The sequence below is a fragment of the Empidonax traillii genome, unplaced genomic scaffold, assembly GCF_003031625.1.
Source record: "Empidonax traillii isolate 1590-97213 ecotype Southwest subspecies unplaced genomic scaffold, ASM303162v1 scaffold217:size1918799, whole genome shotgun sequence".
NCBI lineage: Eukaryota > Metazoa > Chordata > Aves > Passeriformes > Tyrannidae > Empidonax > Empidonax traillii.
The window spans coordinates 678284-700758 of NW_020955410.1; the positions used below are offsets into that span (position 1 = coordinate 678284).

At 37.0% G+C, this 22475-nt stretch overlaps 1 protein-coding gene across 8 annotated transcripts in view; it reads right to left on the reverse strand.

Annotated features, from left to right (window-relative positions):
• Positions 1-22475, reverse strand: part of MLLT10 (MLLT10 histone lysine methyltransferase DOT1L cofactor) — a 127495-nt gene that overhangs the window by 6439 nt on the left and 98581 nt on the right. For 7 of the 8 annotated variants that reach the window (XM_027887592.1, XM_027887593.1, XM_027887595.1 and 4 more), the window contains 6 exons: positions 12430-12547; positions 11023-11095; positions 6393-6547; positions 4369-4557; positions 3870-3958; positions 3386-3744 (listed from right to left, as the gene is read on the reverse strand). In XM_027887592.1, the coding sequence (XP_027743393.1) occupies positions 3386-3744; positions 3870-3958; positions 4369-4557; positions 6393-6547; positions 11023-11095; positions 12430-12547 (983 nt within the window). Of the gene's footprint in view, positions 1-49; positions 421-3385; positions 3745-3869; positions 3959-4368; positions 4558-6392; positions 6548-11022; positions 11096-12429; positions 12548-22475 lie in introns of those variants that run through there. The other variant, XM_027887597.1, reaches the window with a different exon arrangement.

Genomic DNA, 22475 nt, shown 5'->3' on the forward strand with positions numbered 1-22475 from the left:
TGGAGCAGATCATCCAAAGTACCATCATACAGCATGTCCAGGACAACCAGGGGATCAGGTCCAGCCAGCCTGGGTTTGTGAAAGGTTGGCCCGGCTTGACCAACCTGATCTCCTTCTATGACAAGGTGACCTGCTTGGTGGATGAAGGAAGGGCTATGGATGTGTGTACCTGGGCTTAGGTAAAGCCTTTGATGCTGTTTCCCACAGTATTCTGACTAAAATTATCACTGTTTCCTTCTCCTCTTTTGCCTCACTTTTTCTGTATTTTTCTATATGGGAATGAATCTTCTCAGCTGTTTTTTTTTTCCATTCTTTTATCCCATTTTTTTCTCAGATCATGTTTTACCTTTGCACTGCTTTTTTCTGTTGTTCTCCCTTCTTTTTAATCGCTCTGCCTGCTTCTCTTGCTCTGCATTGGCACTTGAAAGAAAATACCCTCAGTCAGCAGCTGAGATCTGAGTGTTTAGAAACTAAACCAAACTGCAGAAGACAAAACGGTGCAGCTCCCAAGCTTCCCAAAGAGACAGTTCACTGGATTTCACTATAAGAGCTTTCTCTAAACCAGATCAGCTTGGAATATAAATTTAATCCTTTTTAGATTCTCATTAAAAGGTACATAATCAGTCTGAAACTCTCCACCCTAGTCTTCTCTGATTGTGAGAATGTAAAGAAACAATCCTATCTCTTTCCTCAAATCACTTAATCTCCCAGTTGCTAGCAATCTGCATTAAGCCATCTTTTTCCCAGAAAAGGATCAAGTATTTTTCTCTGCTGAATGAATGTGGGCTCTTTTACCTACAACTTGAAACCCTCTCCAGCAGCAGTGTGCAAATCAGTGTTTTCTCACCTCCTGGTGTCCCACAGTCAAAGAGTTCACATGAGTAAGGACAACATGCATAAAGAAGTGTTCATGTACTGGTGAGCACTTGGGCTATTTTTCTACATGAAGCTGTTGGAACAGATTCTGAATCTTGGGAAGTTACTGTAAAAAGCAACTTACAGGAACATCTGGCAAGTCTTTTAATTACAGAACAATACCCCAAAATTAGAGAGTAAGGCTGCGCTGTCATGTGGCTTTCCAACATCTCGCCTATCCTGATTTAAACCACCTCCAAATCTGACCACCACCACACCATCTAACCAGGCCCAGAGCACTCACAAGACCATGGCACCAAACCTCCATGCCTGCCTGCGCCTATTTAACCTTCCCACCAGGGCAGTTCAAAGAGCAGTGATATCGTGGGGAATTTAAAATTAGAGAAATAGTCAACTAGTTGCCACTGAAGCAGCATCAAACTCAAGAGTGACAGGTGTCCCACAGAGTTCCAGAACCAACAATTCAGCCAGTAGAAAATGCTTTTTTTCTTTGCAATTTTTCCCCCTTCCTTCAAAGTCATCCCAGAGCCTTTTTGCAACTTAGTTCCTTAGTAACAGAAAAGTTTTTTCATATTTTTCACTGAAGCATTTGTAATGGAAGAAAAAGGAATGAGGAATGTACATATCATTACCAAAATTATTTTTGCATAAGTTACAATTAGTGCTTGCTCGGCCTTAATGTTTTTCTTCTAAATATAAAACTAGAAGTACCAAAAACTCAGAAAAAATGGGGCTAATTGTGAAATACCTCGAAAGGGAGGGGGCCTGGGAAATAATCTAGGTGAACTCTAAATAAAGTGAAGAATTGTGTGAAATGTCCACTTTTAAATTTAATATAAACATTAATTTTAAGTTAGTATTATTGAGGGAGCGGTGCAGAAAGAGATCATGCCAGAACAGAAACGGAGAAGTGGAAGTGCTAGCAGAGTTGTACATCATAAGCTTGTTGTAGCAGAAAATAGGAAATCACTGGGAGTATTCCAGACTCTAAAGTTGGAATGAGAGCTTTTAAGAAGATACTAGTTACAGTATTTTGCATGAACTGGAGCATTCTACTACTAGGCTACACGCTGAAGAGTTACAGTGGTTAAGATGGATATTAAAAAAGAAACACGAGAACTTCTGCAATATAAAGAATTGGAAGTAAATCATCTGTGTATAAAATCATTTGAGAAAACAGTGGCATGACTGGTAATTAGCATAACCAATATATTCTGGCAGTACTGAAAGTGGAAAGCATTATGCAACTGGTTAATATTATTGATTTTGTTTAGTATTTGTCACTCCTCAAATTTTTGGGGAGAGTAATGCAAAAATTCTGTATCCCACAAACCTCTGATACTCAAGAAAGAAGACAGTTCTTCATTAACAAAATGTCTTTTGTTTAACCTATGGAACCTCATGGTTATATATGATACAACCTATGAAAAATATAGGCTCTTCAGTAAAAATACAACACGTCCAAATAATGGGATACACTTGGAAGTATCAGATTTTATGAGCCTACTGAAGCAATACCACACAATTATATGGTACACGAATATTCAGGAGCTGCCAAGCCAACGGCAAGGGAAGAAACTGAAAAAAGAAGCTGGAAAACTAGGGATCTCTTGCATCATTTCAATCACATATGCCTTTTTTGGTGGGTAATCCATCATAATCTCAAAAAATAAACTACTTAAAGACAACTAATCCACTTCCTATTTGCAGGCGTTTCTTTCTACGTTCAACCGTAGTTCTCCTTCCTAAGCAAAGGACAATACAAGGGGTGGGGGAAGGGAAGCAGCCAGAATGAGGTGGCCCAGGCTCTGCTCTATCCCAAAATACTTCCAGACCAAGAAGTCCATTCCCCTTCCTGGAAAGCAGCTGTCTCCTTTTGTTACCATTTGCCTTGCAGCTCAAGCAGCAGCAGTTCATGCTACTGATGGTACCTGGTTTTGGTGAGGGGCTGTTACGAATACTCGCACATTCATCTTTTTATGCATTAAGAAATCCCTCACACCACCTGAAAAACTAATTTTGTTGGTTTTGGAGTCAGTGCAGGCAACTGAAAACACCATGCAACTGTATTACAACTCTGTTTTGTTATGCCTATTACATCTTGAATTACATGACCATATACCCTTCTTCTCCTTCTCCCCCTCCCCCCTTCTTACTGCAACAAATGGTAGCTTTTCCAGTGCTCCTTTAATCCTGAAAGAACAATTGTCAGGATAAAGAATATTGTTTTCTGAACTAAAAAAATGAGCTGAAGAAGATTTACATAATTACATTTGTTTGGGAATGTGACTTGATTTAAAAAATGGGAATAAATGGACACAAAATTTCCAAAAGCTAAACTACTTGTGCTTCCATTAAATCCTCACTTTCATTCACAGATCAGGAGCAGAACTTACTTCGACAATTACAGGCTAAGGAAGAAACTACCTATGGAGTAAGACAAAAAACACATCTAACCTAAAGAACAGCAGGAACTACCAAGAAAAACATAAAATCGGCAAATTCTTACCTGTTATTTAGCGTGGTTGGCAGAGGATGAGTTGCATTGGGTGGCACAGTTGCATGAGTGAGAGAAGGGTTCTGTGACATTGTTGCTGGGGTCTGAATTACCCCATTTAAAGCCCCTACAATTCCATTGATTGCCAGCTGGCTGGCTGGCAGTGCTCCAATTATTCCACCCACACCAGGCACTGCAGGAATGGTGGAGGTTACAGTCTGCATACCACTAGCCAGTGCCCCCACTGTCACACCATTGACCTGCTGAACTCCGCTGACTCCTGAGCCTTGCTGGGCCGGACTCTGCCCAGCAGGTGGTGGAGTGGAAAGCGCTGATGAACTGCTGGTGCTTTGTCCGCTGGAGGTTATCTCCTGGTGTCAAAACAAACAACAAAACCCCCTCAGCCGCTTAAAATTTTACCTAACAGCACAATGCAAGGACTAGGATGAGTTAACTTGTAACAAGCTTAGGTTTAGAAGAAAGAAATAAAAATTACCTGATTTAATACTGGAAGAGAATTGTCCGGTAAAAAACTGTTTCCCAGATGAGGGCTTTTACTGCTGTTCAAGGAATCAGTACTAGGTGCTAAAGTAATTATTTCAAAAAACACACAGTGGTTACATTTCTGTAACATGTAAAAAGTTTCAGAATAATTATTTCAAAATAATGTCAAAGGTAAACATAAAAAATGTAAACTCAACCTTAAAATCATTGCTAAATAGTAAAATATTAACTAAGCAACTGATGAATCAACAGATTCAAACAGATGTGCTCCAGACTGAAGTAAAAGAGAAACGGCACTGAAACAAGTAGTAATAGTTCAGATAAATAAAGCTATTGACTTTTAAACATTTAAACACATCAGCAAATACTTGTTCTATATTCATCCTACATGTATATGCATCTCCCATCAATGGCATGTGTGGATGAAACAGATATTTCATATAAATACACGATCAAATTACTTTGACACTTTAATAATCTCCTCTACTTACGTGCTTGTACTGGAAAGGCATGCACTTGATGAGAAGGGCTGGGATTTGAAGTTATTGTTGGAAAGGGAACCGAAAGCTGTGCATTGAGAAGCTGAAGCCGTTCTTTCTTAGCGGTTAGATTCTTTATCTGTTCTTCTAACCGCCTATTTTCAACCTGAAGTTGGTGTAATGATTTAAGCATTCCTAAAACTAAGACAAAAATGCATGTATTTCACAACCAGATTCAATGAAAGCGTAACATCTTCACTTGGTTTTAGTTTCTGTATCACAATAAGACTAGCATTAAGTCATATGTGAAAATACAAATAAAAGTAAAAGTCTGACTTTTACTGGGAAGATTTAGGATCTATTTAGTGTAATTTAAAGTGCAGAAAAAAAGCACATAGCGTTGTGATAGTAATTTCGGAATACATCTACACCCTGGCTTAAAAACTGATAAAGAAGCATCATTACGGCTAGCATTCATTTTAAGCAAAGAGCATTACATGATAACTTATCCCCAAATTAGAATGTAAAATTACTAGTATTTTAGTAGCATGGCTTAACTGCATAGCTGGGAAAAATTCAGTTCAGTTGCAGTATTAGGAATTTTAAACATTATAAAATAGAAAAGTTTGACCATTATGCATTCAACTAATAAATACAGGCAACCAACAACATTTATATAAAAACAATCAAGTGTGTGAAAAGCTACTTTTTCTGCTTTAATGTCTTGTACAGTGAATCCTAAACTTATAGAAACAATGAAAAAAAGGTGATCCAACGAGAAGTTCTCCAGGCCCACCTTGCTGGGCGCCGTGAGCGGCGATCTCGGAATCCCCCAGCAGGGAGCACTCTGTGAGCACCGCTCTTCCCCCCCGCATTTTGCATCACAAGGGCATCATCTTCTGCATTAACCTGATTTTTACCAAGCACAGTTTTCTCAAACTCCGATTTGGTTTCAGAACTTGGATTTCCCAGCCAGTACTAGAGTGTGACTGTAAAGCCATAGGGAGAGCCTTTTTTTTTTTTAAATTCTAAATTGTATTTGTTTAACATGACCTCTGGGCCTACTACAGACATAAGTCTACTGGTATAGGCACATCTGGTCATTTCCCAAGGATTTAGCTTTTATCCCTCCTCTTCAAGAACATACAAAGGAACCCTCAGTGAGCTCAAATGAGATGCAATAAGACTTAGCTAAACCTGTCCTCCAGCTATCATGTTTAAAGGATTATCCCTGCATGAATTTCCTCACAATTAGCATTTTTGTCAGGATACCATTCATAAAAATACTAACTAGATACCACTTTACATTACCAATGAAAAGAATAATATGTTCAATAAAATATAACACAAAGCCTAACCTGGAATCAAATAAATTTTTTAACGAAGTCAGTGATTGTCTTTGATACTGATATATTGTTGAATATGGAGATCCACGTGATCTCCTGATCACTTATGCTTTTAACGTATTCATTCTTGGACTATTCCACTCTATTAAACATAACTTGAGAAAATCATATTTGCTTGCTTTGAGAACTTCACAAGAAAGGCAGAACATAACAAAGACACGAAAGCTCAGCAGGATACCTTTCTTAACACTTGTAAATATTTTCTTTTCAAGCAGCAACAGAAGTAGGCAGTTTAGATGTAAAAATGAAAAATAGAACAATAAAAAATTATCATGCCAATATATATCACACAATATAAAGAAAAATGGGGAACTGTACTACAATATTGACACCAGTGGATCTAAGAGTTCAGAATTCTTTTCCAAACCCTGCAACTGACCAGCGGATCTGCAAGTTACTTGCTCAAGCTTGACACAATCGCTCCATCCATAAAAGCGCAGACAGTCACAGAGAAGTTGTCATCTACTGATGCCACGTGCTGCATTAAGAACTATGATAGAACTATACACCACAGTTACATTTCAATTCACAACAGAAAATAAATTTTGTTAAAATTCTTGGACAAGCATGGAATAGCAGCTCTAAGTAGCAGTTAACAAAAGCCATAATAAACAGACTGTGAGTACTTACTGTCACTGGGGGTGCCTTGCTCTAATAAAAACTGTTGTCCTTCACTCCACTGCCTCTCCAGGAGCTGTTCTATGCTGGCTGCTACTGGGGGCAAATTCTCCCCACAACTGTTCCCTGATTGATCATAGCGAATCTGCAAGCTGCTCACAGGGGATCTGTTGAAAATATTGGAATTTATTGTTTAAAGAAAAGAACGAAAGGAAATGCATTGGAAAAAGGCTGTTGAAATTTCTTATTTTGTATCAGCCCTTAGCACCTACATATCTTATGTTTCCAAGACTAAGTTAATTCACCAACATCACTAAGAACTCCTAGTTCACACTGTCAGTGCTTTAATAAAAGAAAGATGTATTATTACAGTGTGAGAATTTATACTGAGAACGCACTAAACCTCTTCTTGCATACAGACTAACAAAATACTAACTGACAAACAGCACTGAATTAAATCATACAACATGCACTTCTACAGCAGGAAACCATTATATACAGATACATAGGGCACCTGTCTTTGGGGGTGGGGGGAAAACAACCACCACCAAACTTCAAACCTTTCCCAGAGAAAACTGGGAAAAATAAACCCAGTTTATTAAAATCAGTACATAGAAAGGCCATATACAATTCCACTAACTAACTTGTTCTAAAAACAATAATGTAAACCCAGATTTTTGAGGGACTACGTGAAAATATTATTTCAGAAGGGATGCAATGAAAGTTGTGTTATCCTCTGCCTGTCCCCTGCACACTTAATATACCTGTTTTTTCATTCATAATCACACATAGTTTAAGGAATAATCCCCTTGCCACATGTCTTTTCTCATTCAGGAGAAAACTAAATATTCGGTATTCAGCCACTGAGAAAGATGGGTACCTCTGCCAAGTCCTAGGAGAAGACTTCTTTAGCATTGGATGGGGTAAAATTTAACTTGTGAGCAAAAGCAGATGTTCGGTGTATTTCTGACTCAGGCTTCTGGTCTCATGTATTTATGGTCTCATTCCTCACACAGGATCAACACCAAAGCCCACTAAAAGTTGCTTGCTGGTTTTGTTGTCAGTTGTTTGGTGTTTTTTTTAATCAACTCCACTGAGCTCAGATTCTCATGTATTACTTATTACTGTGAGCAATCGGTGCCACCACAGGGTCACAGCCATGCTGTTTACCCGTAGTGGAGACTTACCAACAAGACCACCACAGTCCCAGTACAGGACAACACAGAGTGCTCAGGAAATCAGTGTGTTAATTATGATTACCGTAATAAGCAGTGGTCACAGCACATTAGCTACCTAATGACTGCCAAGCATTTTGTAGGCACCCGGGCAAAGCGATTTTTACGAGAAAAGGTTATAAGTAGGTGACTTAAGAGCTCTGTAAGTATTTATAAATAATTCCTCTTTTCCATACAGAATGAAAGAAAAGCACTTGTTAAAACAAAAAGCCCTGATGAATGAGTAACCAAGGTGGTGTTTTTTGACAAGAGATGACAACAGCATTTAACAGTTCAGCACAGACATGGCAAAAACAGCCCTAAAGACTGGCTGTTTACAGGAGGTGCTGAAGCTACAAGAAGGAAGGCTAACGCAGAAACATTCTAACCAGAGGTACTACACCACTTACAGTCCACACAAACAACCCACTTTAAAAAACCTGAAACAACAAAACCAAAACCAAATACAGAAAACCACCAATCAACTCCCTCAGCAACTTCTCTCTCTCTCTGTCTACGTGCCTGTGAAGGGTGCATAATGCTACTCTAACAGATTGTGCCATTTGAATTATAAATCACCAACAAAATTCTTCTCAGGCTTTGGACGGTTTCCTATCAATTTCAAAAAGGTAGAAAAAAAGCAATACATGACTGTATAACTTCTGCAATCCTTCACTGGAAACCTGTACAGCAGAAGAATAAAAAAAATAAAATCTAGATTTCTATGTATTGCAACATTAGTCAATCCATCATCTTCCAACTGAGCCCCTACCTCATCCTTTAGATAGGATATGGTTCCTGCACACTAGGTTGAATCCTTATTCCAAATAGCATTTGATCATAGTTTCCAAGAGGATTATAAACGTGCTGCCTGCACTGATCTGATGCCATCACAGGAATCCTGTGTTTCATACCTTGCTTGCTTTCACAAATGTATTTTGTTTAAATCTGAGGTACAGTTACTCAGAATATTAGACCATTAATTGGAAACAATACTGTATTTAGATACAAGCACACATAAAGATTTCAATGCAGGTATTACACAGCACATTTTTAAATCTAAGGTTAACTACAGGGTAAAAAAAAGTTTAAGTGCTACCTTGGGAAAAGCAGCAATTCCTTTGCAAAATGGAAACAGCTCACATATACCAGGTATATTTATATTTCTCATATATTTATGTATATTAAAAGTTAAAATACGACAGCTTAAACATCAAACGCTGTGGTTATATTGGGGTACAAAGATACAACAATATGAATTGGAAATGACCATACAAGCTCATGAGTCACATATGTCTTCTCCGAAGAGCTGCAATCAACTGCATCATCAACAGCAAACAAATGTTTCTGCAAGTGTTTTTGTTTTAAGCAACCTGCTGAAAATCACATGGTTCTTTCGGAGAAGTGTGTTATTTATGTATCTCATAAGCTTCAAAAGGAAGAGAGTCAGAACTCACAGCAAAATAATTTTAATAGATAAAGCAGGTAACATTCAGAGTTGCAAAGTTTCCAGATAGCAGATTTTTTGATTAACTCTTTATTCACTATAAACTGTATTTTAAGTAATCAGTTACTTATTCATTGAAGTGGGGAAGGTGGGGAGTTACCTACACATTTCAGAAATGTTGACATACATGTAATCTTTTTTATTGCCCAAACCAGAGGTGAAATTTGCTGACTACTGAACTTAACTGAGTAAGTTTTCTAAATTTTTTCCATGCTAGGTATTTCAGACTTAAGTTTTTCCATCTCTGAATTCTGTAACAGCAGCAATTTCTCCCCCTTCCTCTCTCACCCAGCACTCCCCATCCCCCTCCCGTTTTTGGCTTGCTTTTGAACAATCCTACTGCCAAAGCAAAATCTGTCTGCTCTTTGCGAAGTTTGCTACAGCTACAGGAAGCTTTGCCGTTGTGGACTGAGGTGGCCTTTGTATCATCCAGTTCTCCTTTACCATCCACATCAGAAACAGCTGGGATTTTACAATGTAGCAAGTACTGGATTGTATTTATGGTGAACGTACACTCTACAGAAGCATCATATTTAACAAGTTTACCTTCCCGAATATTTGACCAAAAGACAGACTGAACGCAACTATGATCTATGCAAATTGTGCAAAGACCAAGTTTTTGCATATTAGCTATGAAGGCATTAAAACTCACAGTTACCAAAACATATATGCATAAGGGGATTTCTTAATATATAGTCCAAAGTTCTCGAATTTCCTAACTGTCGAGCATTTCAGAGCATCTCTGAACCTCCCTGTCTGTAAATATCAATTTATATGCTCAGGTATGTATATGTATTTATAATGAGAAAACAGTCTAAACTCATTTGTAAATTCTCTATTTATTATTTTGGAAGCAACACATGTTGGAAAGCTTAAAAGCAAGTCCATGATGACATGATCCTAACATCTAGGTATGATAATGGATAATCTCACCCCATCCAGCAAGATGTCTTTTGATTAATTAAGGAATATAATACAAGATCAACAACATCAGGTATGTACATTAAATTACCTAATTTGGAGATATTTGTTATAAATTACTGTAATAAACACATGCTATAACAATAAAATTCATTATTGCAATGCTGTTCCTGGGTAACTACCATTTTTTAGCTATCCTAAAATCCTTTTCAGGATAAAATTCCCATGGTCAGTCCCTAAGTAAAAAAAAATGCAGTAATACCACTATAAAATTTAATTCATATGGGATTTGGAATGGAAAACAAAGCCCTTTAAAAGCAAAGAATCACTTAAAATACACAGAAAATATTACTGAAGTATTTAAAACACAATATTTAAATTTTAACAGCAAGTATTTTAAAACAAAATAACGTGATACAGTTCCAGCAGATTTCTTATCTCAAACTTTTCTAATAGATGTGAATTGCAGTAGAACAAAAAACAGAATTGCTGCATATTTTGAAGTTGTGAGGGAAAGAGAAGAAAACATTTCTATGAAATTTTTAACTGTATTTAATGTCTCACGCCATCTTAGTGTGATCATTGTTAAGTCTATGAGATTTTGGAATTCTTGCAAGTATGACTAAAATATGATCGTGGTAACAATTCTGAGGAGGTAAGTAGCATACGTGGATTAAACGACAGATAAACCCCTCTAAAGCAAGTCTCCATTTCTTAAGTAAGGGAGTAAACTAACTTACGTACAAACCTTCATTTGCAAACCTAACTTCAGTTGGTATAAAAGTAAACTGCAGCACAATTTTAGCTCTCTGAACATACTAGGGATTTTTTTTTAGAAGGATACATCTCTATAAAAATAAAGATATTTATACGTGTGTGTATACACATTTATATACATAGGCTTTTAAAACACTTCAGTATTACTAGCAAAAAGACAGCAAGGTTTCCAAATCTTAAAACATTTCCTCTGCCTGCACTCTCCAATGTAAATAACGCTTACCGTGGTGAGAGACTTCCTCTGGGTGATCCTCCTCTGCCAGCAAGGCTTCGGCTATTATCTCCGAGATCTTGATCTGCAGTGTAAATATTTCACAGCTGATAAATCACCTTTTCTTAGATAAGAGTTTTAATATCTCATGTAGATATTTTAAAAATACCTTAAATCTCAACTTCTATCTGTAGTTATTGCTGAAGAGTGAATAAGTAACTAGTTTAAGATTGCTGAACTGTAGCATGTAAGGTGTTGTCCTTACACATTTCTGAGGCTGTACCAGGCCATGGATTATGTTAACTTCTTTCATTCCTTTCAGTTTTACAGCACAGAAGCGTGGTTTGCATTTGCAGTACCCTCCCCTCAGCCACTTTTAATTTGTACGGTGAAAGTAATGAATCACAGCTGTGGACAGCTAATCTGTATGCTTATCACAGCAAATCCTGATGCTCTGTATTTTTTTAACACTTTGCATCCCAAAACAACTCATAAAATATATAACGTATTAAACTTACCGCTGCCATCTAACAAGCACACATTATTCAGCAAATTTACTGAAAACTTTATGAAAGCGTATAATTCACTAATTCCTATTTATAAGCAGAAGCATAGGAAAGCCCCTTGCTAAAAAGGTAGTAAAACAAACAAAAAAGGCCTCATTAAATATATGAAAACGTTTTGCTTGGAAGGACTCAAAAGGGTTATTTTCCCTATGGCCTCTCAATAAAATAACCCTATCTGCCCCCTTCAAGGTTGCCCTCCCCCTATTCTGAGTCAAGCGACCTCCGACCCCTTGGAGGGCAAAGACATGACTGATCCATTCTTGGTAAACTGCTAAACTCATTCCCTTCCCCCAAACAGGCATGACTACTACGACATGTCAACAAATCCTTACGGAGGGAATGAAACAAAGCAAAGCCAGCGGCTCATTAAAACCACAGCGGAGAGCCCACGGTACCAAATGCCAACCGGTAAATATTCACAAGATTATTAAATGCTGCACAAGTTCTCTAACGGGATCTCTTTCACACGAACTTGTATGTAATGCAATTTCATGAATTATGCAAATAAAGGTTTCAACTATTCACGACAAAACCCAGAGCTGTGTTACTCCGGTTGCAAAGAGCTGGGAACTGAGCGCATCAATCACAGGAGTCACAGGAGACACTGGTGCATTCCTGCCTGCTGATGGCTCTGCTTAAACATTTACATTTCACACACCGAGGGGAAAAAAAGGGGGAAGAAAACCCGCGCTGTTCCACAGAACAACTGAGAATTTACTTCCAACACAGAACAACTTCATACAGACATTTAATAACCAAATGCTGAGCAGAGCTCACAAATAAAATTTAACAATCTTTTTAAAAACACTGAGGTCTGTGAGGCTGCACATTTGCACCGGCAGTGGAAGCTTACCTGCTTGGCTGTTTTCAGACTGAGCTATAAGTGCTGCCATGGCTGAATTTGGATTCAGCCTATTGCCGTACATATGGGATGGAGGCAGACTGAGAGAAGATCCAGGTAGGGTGTTTGCCTGCAAGAAACCAATTAAAACGTGAATTCTTGTTTTAAAAGGGGGAGAAATGCTAGATGTATTTTAAAGAAGCCTTCCTACTGCACAATTATTATCTCTGTAAGTTGAATGTTTTTTAAAACCGATGTATTTAAAAGAAAAAAATATTTTTCCTTTGTGAGTACAGCAACAAAATTGCAGTACTTTGAAAATATGCCGGGTTTTAAAGTGTGTTGTACTTGAAGTTGGTAAGATCTGTCAATTAAAAAAAAATCCTTCTAGTAAGAAAAGTACTGTGGCAAATATTAAAGATACCTAAATTGCATTTTAAAACAACCACAGTGTAGCAGGACAGGCAGCTTTCCTTGCGATCCTGAAGTATGCGCTCAATGCAAGGACTTAGAAGCATGGCGACCATGTGGTTATCCTACTAATTATTTAATCTTATTAAACCATTTACAAAATAAGGGCAGGTAGACAACAGATGTCTCACAAATGCTTGGGTTCCTTACATCACAAGCCGGCTGTGGAGGTCAAAAGGTCCAACTTTCAGCTCTATAGTTTAACTACACAGAGCCATATTTCCTTTGCTCGACTCCGTCATTAGTAAAACGTGCACACTATTTTGTTACTTCCTATTTTGATAGACTTGGAAGCCTGGTGTTTTTTTGTTTTGTTTTGTTTTTATTTTAAAGAACGCAAACAGCCATTACAAGTATGTTTTCTATACAATAGGGGGCTCGGGGAATCACAGCTTTGCCCTGACCCCATATAAGGAACTGTATTTTTGGCAGTTGGCCAGCTCTACTTATTGAAGAGCTCCCAAAGTTTGTGTTCATTCATGTTGCTAACCACAATTCTGAAGGTCTCTGCTGGGACTTGTGCCAAACAAGCGAAAATGAACCCTTAAACAGATGAAGCTAAGGAGGCTGGCCAAAATCTTGCATAATCCAATGCAATAAAAATACCTTCTTCTTTGGCTGCTGATGCTTTTTCCCCTTTCGAAGAAAAGATTTGTGTCAAATGCTGAGTTGCAGAGACAATCAATCAAAGAAATAAAGGCATGGCTGCTTATTTAAAAGGCATTTTCCTACCTGATAAAAAAATTATTTCAGAACAAAGAAAAAACTGCAAGGGGGGTGGGGGGTGGAATCGAAGATACACAAACCTGTGTGATCACTGGTTTTAAAATTAATCTGCTAAGAAAATGTACAAAGTTTACACATGAAACTTTTTTTGAAAAACAAAAATGGAAGGTGAACAGTAAGGAACTCAATTTGTGGGACATTTTTGACATGCATAACTGCACACAAGAGACAGGGGAAACATACTGGTTATTACAGCAAAATATTACAGAGTATAAACTATGTATCTGGAAAGAATCACACACTACCATTAAGTTTTGGCTTTCGGCCAACATATTAAACTTGATGAATGGACTTTTATGAATTCACACAACTGTTTTCAATGATGCTTTATTTACTACATACTGGTGAGAAATTGTGCCTGATACTTACATTCTTCTACTGTCACAAAGTTAGAAAAAGCCACAAGTAATTGCTTACAATGATCAGGGGTTTTTTCACTTTTCAGTTTATAGGTACGTGCAAGATTGCTAGACATGGAACCACAGCCTCACTTCACATCTGGCTGTTATTTCTGGTTGTTTGGTTGGGTATCTTTGGTAGAATTAATCAGAATTATTTCTAAGTCTTAAAAACAATGCAGGCATTTCCACCTATATACAAGAGCTCCCAGAAATACAATATGTATTAGTACTGTGACACTGACTGACATAGGCAGCAATACCGCACAGCTCCTGCTATTTTCCTTATCAAATGCCTATAGTGCAATTCCAACTCAACTATCACTGTTCACTACCAACCTTCAGCTGCTTTCCCCTCAAAACCAAACAAACTTTAAGAACAACATAGTTTTTTGCCAAAACCTTTCACTGAAGAAACCTTACAGATTGAAATATTAAGAGATTCAACCAGTATTACCATTCAACCATATCTGAAAGGTCAGACTAGCAAAATAAAAGTCTACCCATACTTAGTTTAAATAGATTGGCTGAGGCTATGAATTCTACTAATACAGTTTGTGCTTTTTTTTTAACTCCAAACATCACGTCTTATTTCTGTTCAGTTTTAGAATATTTCTCTAAAAGATTTCTTTTAATTCTAGTAAGTGTACTGCTCACATTTTGCACAGAAGATGCATACCTACTCTCAGTCCATGTAATTCACTGCAAAGCTGCTTAAATGTGCAATAGCAACTATATTTTAGTTTATGATGGCAGGGTAGCTATAATCAGTAATGAGAATATGTGTTAATTTGACTGAAACATGCACAAATAGCCTTAAGAACTTTCTGAAAATATCTAAGTATCTTGAATGGAGTTGCTAAAGTTTGTTGAGTAATCATCACATCACAAAACAAAAGACATCAAAGGAATTAAACAATGTTTGCTAAGTGGGTTGACAGATCAAAAGACTTAGCAGGATTTAAACAATATTCAAGAACTTGAGTTTTTTCACAAGTGGTGGTTTCACCCCAGACTTAACCCCTGTTTTCACTTAATATTAAAGGTGTCCTACAACAAGTTGGAACTACCAAAGTTCTAGTGCCATCCTGCATCCTATGCAACTCTCAAAAGGAAAGAGACAATAAAATTGTTCTAGCAAGCTAGAGGCAAATTAAAAACTTTGAAAATACTTTTTCAAAACGGCAATGTAAAATGACAAGAATAATGATTTGCAAAGCTTTTTTCTGTATATGACAACTTCATCTGACAGGGAAGTAGAGGAGGTAAAGGAGTTCTACATTATTTAAAGGTGAAATAGGAGCTTCATCTTTCACTCACAGTCGAAACAAGCTGTAGCAAGCATTTATTAAAAATGCGCAATCATCCTGTCAATACATATTAAGGTCACAGGACTGAAACGTTCTAAAATGCAAAACTTTTAAAGCCGTATTATTCTTTATTTCAACTGATAGTATTTAAACACTCAACACAATACGTGATAAAAATGTATAAAGTAATGAAAAAATGAGACTGCTAAATATTTATTTTGAAAAGGCAGCAAATTTTCCTGAAAATATTTTAGCAGAAGGATTTAAGCCCATCTAGAGGTATGTAACACAGTGCTTTCCTTTATGGCATGTTCAATAAATCAGTAAAGCCATAAGCAGCAGAGCAGCACAGAAGGACGATGCATTGTAATTCACAGAATGTGCATGTGCAATAAGAATAAATGATTGATATTTGATTGATGCTTAAAACTACTTCCTCTACAGCAATAGAGAAAGTACAAGTATATTCTTCTAATTACCGAACAAGACTTGCAAGTTAACTAAATATATAATCCAAAATATTTTAAATAGTTCTACATTTGTTTGCATGACTCCAAAATCATATTTTACTCCAACAGTATAACTACAAAGTTTCCCAAGTACCTGAATATTTAACTAAAATTCCCAGGAAAAGTAGTCTCTTCATTTCAAAAGTTCTGTGTTCTTTAGTCAGAAAAAAAACTAAGGGGAGAAAAATTAGGCAATATTAAGCTGTATGCAACTAGATTGGGTCTCAAACTTTGAGACCCCTTGAACATGCCTTTTCCCCTGTTCCTTTCAAGTTTTATGCTATGAAATATTTTCTGATAACAGGCCTCATTTCTGTCTCAGCTCCACACCAGTAAGGTTTTAATACTCAGCGTGTGATGAGAGATGAAACCAAGTGTGAACAACTTTTGGGTCCCATGAGTAGGCTGACTGTTGAAGCTGTCAGGTTCAATTGCATCATTCCACATTATTCAATGCCCCAAACTGCTCCCTAATTGTTAGGGGCTTAACATATTCAAAACCATTGTTTAGGCTAATGCTGAAATGCCTACAGTTGAGTTTCCATAAAGAAAGGGGAGGGATTTAATTGTAGTTAAACCATTACTGAACTCTCCTCCTTTCACGATAGGACAACAAGGATGGCCGGAACAACCAATTCCAAGACAGCTTCTTAATCAGTTTATATCCAATCAACATCCCTTTTCCCCTCTGCTTTAAAAATAGTCATTGCGATATTGTAGCTTTGTGTTATATCATCATGACGCTTTACAATTAGTGACAGATCACCTAATTACCTATTTCCGCCAATATCTGTTTGTCAGAAATAATTTCAAAGGTTAATTTTATTTCTTGTTTAAAATAAAAACATATCATTGTTCCTGTGGTTGGGGTCATACCATTAACCAATCATACCAGGTTCTTCATCTCAGCACGATGCTGGGATACAAAAGCACAAAACTCCCCCACGTTCTTATTAACACAAAGTTAAGAATAAAAGGCATTAGATACCACAACTAGTTATGGCCAACTACTACTGAAAGCAATATAAAAGATTTTGATGCAGATGAAGTTAAAAGCTACATTTTCTGCAAGCTTTTCTGCTGCACTTCTGAGAAGATGTTACTAAGGCTTTCCCTGCAGTTGTCGGGCTTCATGAAACATGAAAGGAAGTTCAAGCTCTAGACCAAGTACTAACATCAGCTTACTTCATCTAGAAGTCATCTTAAGCTCGTGTATTTCGGTCTTATGACAAGCAACGTTTATCTGAACAATGTATTAATTAATTAAAACCTGCACTGCAATTAAATGAGCTTAGATATGAACACATATTAATGCTAGGCACATAATTATAATAAAAAATTGATAATATGCATATATATAAATTAAATGCTTTTCTTGAGAAGTGAAAAGAGCTGCCTGTCAACTGATAGCAGCAAAAGCAGCCTGGTCTTATGCTTCCTAGCTTAACTTGGACGAGTGAAGAAATATTATTTTTATCCCTAGAATTCTTCAGGCCTTTGCTTGAGTATTGAAGGCAATAGGAGGAATATGCTATTGCTTACTTTTACTTTCAGTACTTATGGTACCACCTTTAACTTCATTTAGGGGATGTTGAGGGAACCACTGACACACATCATCACTTGCCTTCTCTGAACTGTCGGCTGTTCATCTGAGGTGGCAGTGCACACCCACAGAGGGGTGATCAGACCACACCTAACTGCAGCACAGCAAAGCATCTTCTTTAAGAAACCCAAGAGGAAGTTCTGCCACAACAACAACAACAACTCACTTATCACTTGCTGCAACACAACTCTTGAAAATTTTCACCACAAATATGAATTTGCTTAGAAATCTTATCTAGACTTTGTTTCTAATGAAAAAAAAAAATCCAAATTCCTGTTTAATCCCCTATATGCCAAGAAATACAGACAGACTGGAGGACAACTCAGAAGATCCTTAACCAAGCACTGTTTCCACATTTCTTCCAAAAATTATCATCTTTTCAAAACAACTAGCACAACACAAAACAATATTAATCTGCAGCACGATAATTACTATTTACAGATTTTAATTAAAACTCATACTTTCATTTACATCTTATTAATACACATTTTGGCTGTCATAAATTATAAGTTGAACATAATTAACAATTCATTTTCAAGCAAACTATGTTGACGAACTGACTAAAACAAACTATGGGAACTACTGACGACTGAAAGCACAAAGCAAATGTTTACAGCTAACCTCACCTCACCTGCTATCACACATCATCAATGTGAATCAACCCCCAACAGCCACTGCAATGTTTTAGTCATTCATTCTACAAAAGCAATACTGAGATTAAAAAGATAACCCTCCCATACTGTCATCCTTACCATCCAAGCACTCTGAAGCCCTTAAAGTCTGGGTTTTTTCTTGAAACAAATAATCAAGGTCCAATTACACAATAAATATTTTCCCTACCTGGCTGAAATAAAAGAGTTAACTGTTTAAAAGTTTAATTAGGAGGCTGGAAAAGTTACAATTAAGTCAGAAAAAAGAGTCTGAGGTCCTAGAAAACCAAGTTTTCATTCAAAAAGAAAAAGAGCATTAATTACAAATGTACAAATTATTATAATTTAGATCTGTCAGGAGAACTGTACACATGACATGTTAAATCACTGTATGGATACAATATTCACACTATTAGTACTTTTTCTGTTACTAGCAAAAATACAACTTTGACTTCTAGTTGTAATGAAGACTCTCTCCTATGAACAATCAAATACTTGTCTTTGAGAGTCAATTGCTTTGATTAAATGTACAAATAAATCTTTCAATTAAATGAAACCATCTAACCTTCAAATAGCAGCACTCAAATATTTTCCAAGAAAGGCATGAATGAATGCAACTGGGAAACACAGTGGGATTTGAAAGGCAAAATGAAAAATTAATGGCACACCTACAGAAACTAATTTATACCTCTGCCCAGTGTACAACAAGGGCACATCAAGTCATTAAAAACCACATGGATAGAAGGCCTATTTTCCAGTAATGTGAAAACACTATAACTTCAACTGTACTACCAGTTTACTCCTCTCCTCCATGTTAAATAAGCTGAATATTATATAAAATTTTAACAGCTAAAATCTGTTTAGTTATATAGCAGACATAAAAGAGACTTGTACAAAAACTAACTAGAATGCTACTTCATTAAGAGGGTTTTTTTGATGGGTTGGTTTTGTTGCCTAGGCTTTTTTGTTTGTTTGTTTTGTTGTGGGCTTTGGTGGTGTTTTTTTTTTTCAAAGGAGGCTTTACAGAGATAAGACCCTGGGATTCCTCCAGCTCCCCCATAGACCCAACTGAAAACACAGCTATCATTTCAACACAAATCCCTTTTACCTCAAGTTTGTTCCTCTATCCTTTCCATCTACCTTTGTCTTCATAGCACTTAACCTGTATGTGCTCTACATGGACAATGGAAGCAGTACCTTGCCCGAGAATCTGTTTTTCTTAAGAACCTTAACCTATACATGAGGAATCTCAATTTCACTCTCATACTGACTAGCTGAGAAACCGGCTTTACTAGGAAAAAGCTCAATATACTCATACAGTAATCTATTTTCTTCATATGAGTATCCCAAAGAAAGCCAGACACTTGTAATATGGCAAATAACGGATCTGAGAGAAAAGTAACTACTTGCAAAATTACCTGTATTTCAGGAAGATTAATAATAAAGAATCAGCTACTTGTTCACACACATTGACATTTTAAGTATCTAAATAAACCTCAACAGTCTTTGCTATTTAAGCGATGAAACACATACAGTAGCAGAACTGCTGCTGTGTAAAAATGCTTGCAAGATTCTCAACATTTATACAAGGCCTGTAAGGACACTGACTCAGCAACCAACTTTGCAGCTTGTAACAAAGCACACACCGTGTAAACTTGAAATCTTTTCCAAGTCAGACCTACACATTCAGTTCCACCTAAATACTTTTATTATTTCCATTGTATACAAACTAGAAAATTTCACATTTTTCACATTCAACACCATTACTATTGTCTCAGGCAGCTAAATTGAAGTAGTGCTACACTTAGTTCAACGAAGAGGTCAATGTGCCTCAGTTGCCTGGAGACTGATGGTTGCTACAGCAGCACCAGATAAGCCAAGCTAAATAAGCTTCAGCTTGAAGGCAGAAAACATTTATTGCTAGCCCGAAACATTGATGCAGTTGTCTCAGCATGTAGCCTGTGCAAAATCATGCAACTGCCTTTCAGACTTCCTCTATATTGCGTAAGTTTAAGCGAAGACAATCTTACTGAAGCAAGAGGAAAACACAAAAGTAAAGATTTTCACTGGGTTAAATACTAGATTACTTGCAACTATGATTCCTTTGTTCCTCTACTTGAGTCACATGTTGGAAGGAATTTTCCCTCTGGCTGTAAATTCTTGCTCCTTGCCACTCTCGTCCACCCCCACCCCAAAAATCCTCAGTCAGATTGCATGAAAAGAAAATTAGATTTTCACCAGTTTTCCTAGAAGTAACAAGGAATTAAAACCTCTTTTAAGTGAGAAAAAAGAAAATTCTGAAAGAAAAACCTTTACTAGCACAGTTCTTTCACATTTTTAATTTTGCAAGACTCAGATTTAAGTAGCTGTGACACAAATATTTTGGAAGAAAAAAGTCACTGTTTAGCACTGACACCCTACACCACAATATCAAACCTCTCTGTCTACAACATATTGTGGGGATGTATTCAGCACACTTTCTAGAACTCCAGCACTGGCAATTTCCTGTGGCAGTGAGTCCCAAAGATGAGCAACATATTCTATTAAGAACGATTTCTTTTGTTCTGATTGTGTTGAGTTTTTCTTTTGTGTGTTTTTTTTTTTTTTGAAGTTATGAGATACAGAGAACCGAGACCATTTCAGCATCCAAGCAGTCTGTGATCCATGTTCATATTTTACCTTTGACCCGGTGAGCAGGGACTTCTTTCAAGAGACCTTATCATCAAGGTGTTTTGATAGTAGCACAAAATATGTTAACTGGTTTTCATGTATCCACCATTTCTATTGATTAGAGAACTCTAGTACCACTGTAAGGGCACAATTTCCTTTCTCTGGAAGCATGCTGCTTAAACTGTGCAACATCATTAGCTCCAGATGTTTTATTATTCTCTTTTTAATTTTCACTCATATTAAAGCTCCAACACATCATCTTTAAAAAGAAAAACGCAGAAAATTCACCCAAACTGACCACAAATTGGTAAAACTGGGTACTGTTTTGCATTTAAAAAAACCAACCAACCAACCAACCAACCAAAAAAAACCTCACACCACCACCACATATTGTATGACAATGTATAAACTGAAATTAAAAAATGAACTAACAGAACTTATTTGGAGAAACTTAACAATATATTAATATACAGCCACAATCGCTGTCCATGCTTTACCTTAATGACTAATTGCTAAGGGGTGAGAGGTTTCACCACAAGGCACTCATCTGTTACTGGCTTTGCAGATTTGCAGTAGACATGTATACTATCTGCACTCTGGACTACCTAAGAGCTCTTATGGCATTCAGTATCTCATTGATTTCTGTATTACGAAACAGACTTCAGAAAGTGGCTTAAAAAAATTGTAAAATTAGAGTAAATTCTTCCTAAGTTCTGGAAATCATCTCTGATTATATGTCTAATGCAATTTAATATAAATAGGATAAGTTCCTTAGTATTGCAAACCCTACACTAACTCTTAACTTACACATGGTTGTGATGTGCATTTTCATGAGTGAAGCAGGAAACTCACTTAAGCAGCCAACCATCTTATGCAAGTTACTACGGTCTGAGATTGTCACATCTGTCACATTCCAAAGTCCTAGAACTGAGGGCAACTTGTCTTGTTTCGTGTATTCATTCCACTCCCCAAAGAAAAGTTCATTAAACATTAACAGCTGTTAGACCCACCATCTTCTAATGTATCCACAGGGAGGATGGCCCAGAAACTTCCTTTAAAACTCTGCAGCCTTCCCAGCTCTAGCAAAATTAAGATGCTTAAGCTGAAACTTTCCTTCCTTCCTCATGTATACTTTGAGCAGAATATTAAAAAACAAAACAACAACAAAAAACCACCACAAACACCAAACCAGCAGGAAACAGAGCATGTTTCAAGATTGGGAAACAGAAGTGGGCAAGAGTACCTTCCTTGGCCATACTGAATTTGAGAATGTGGGATCCATAATTTGAGGCTACAACTGTAAACCTGGAAGAAATATCAATCAGGAAGATGCATTTTACTGTCCTATGAAAATGCCCAAACCCCTCTCTTGAAGACTTGCAAAAACTCCTCTCAACTTTAATTTTCAGCAAAGAAACAAAGCGTACTTGTTTAAGGCATACTCTTGAGTTCCTTCATAATTCCACCCCTGTTGTGGGAAGTATAAATAAGAATAGTCTCCTATCTCCAAAACTGCTCCTATCTTCTCTGCTGATAAGGACAAGAACTAAGAATAGAGTTCCTATTTCCTGTATTTTCATTTATTTTCCCATGAGTGCCAGAATATAAAATAAAAAGGACAAGAAAGTCCCTTGATAACATTCAAACTGATGAGCAGACTT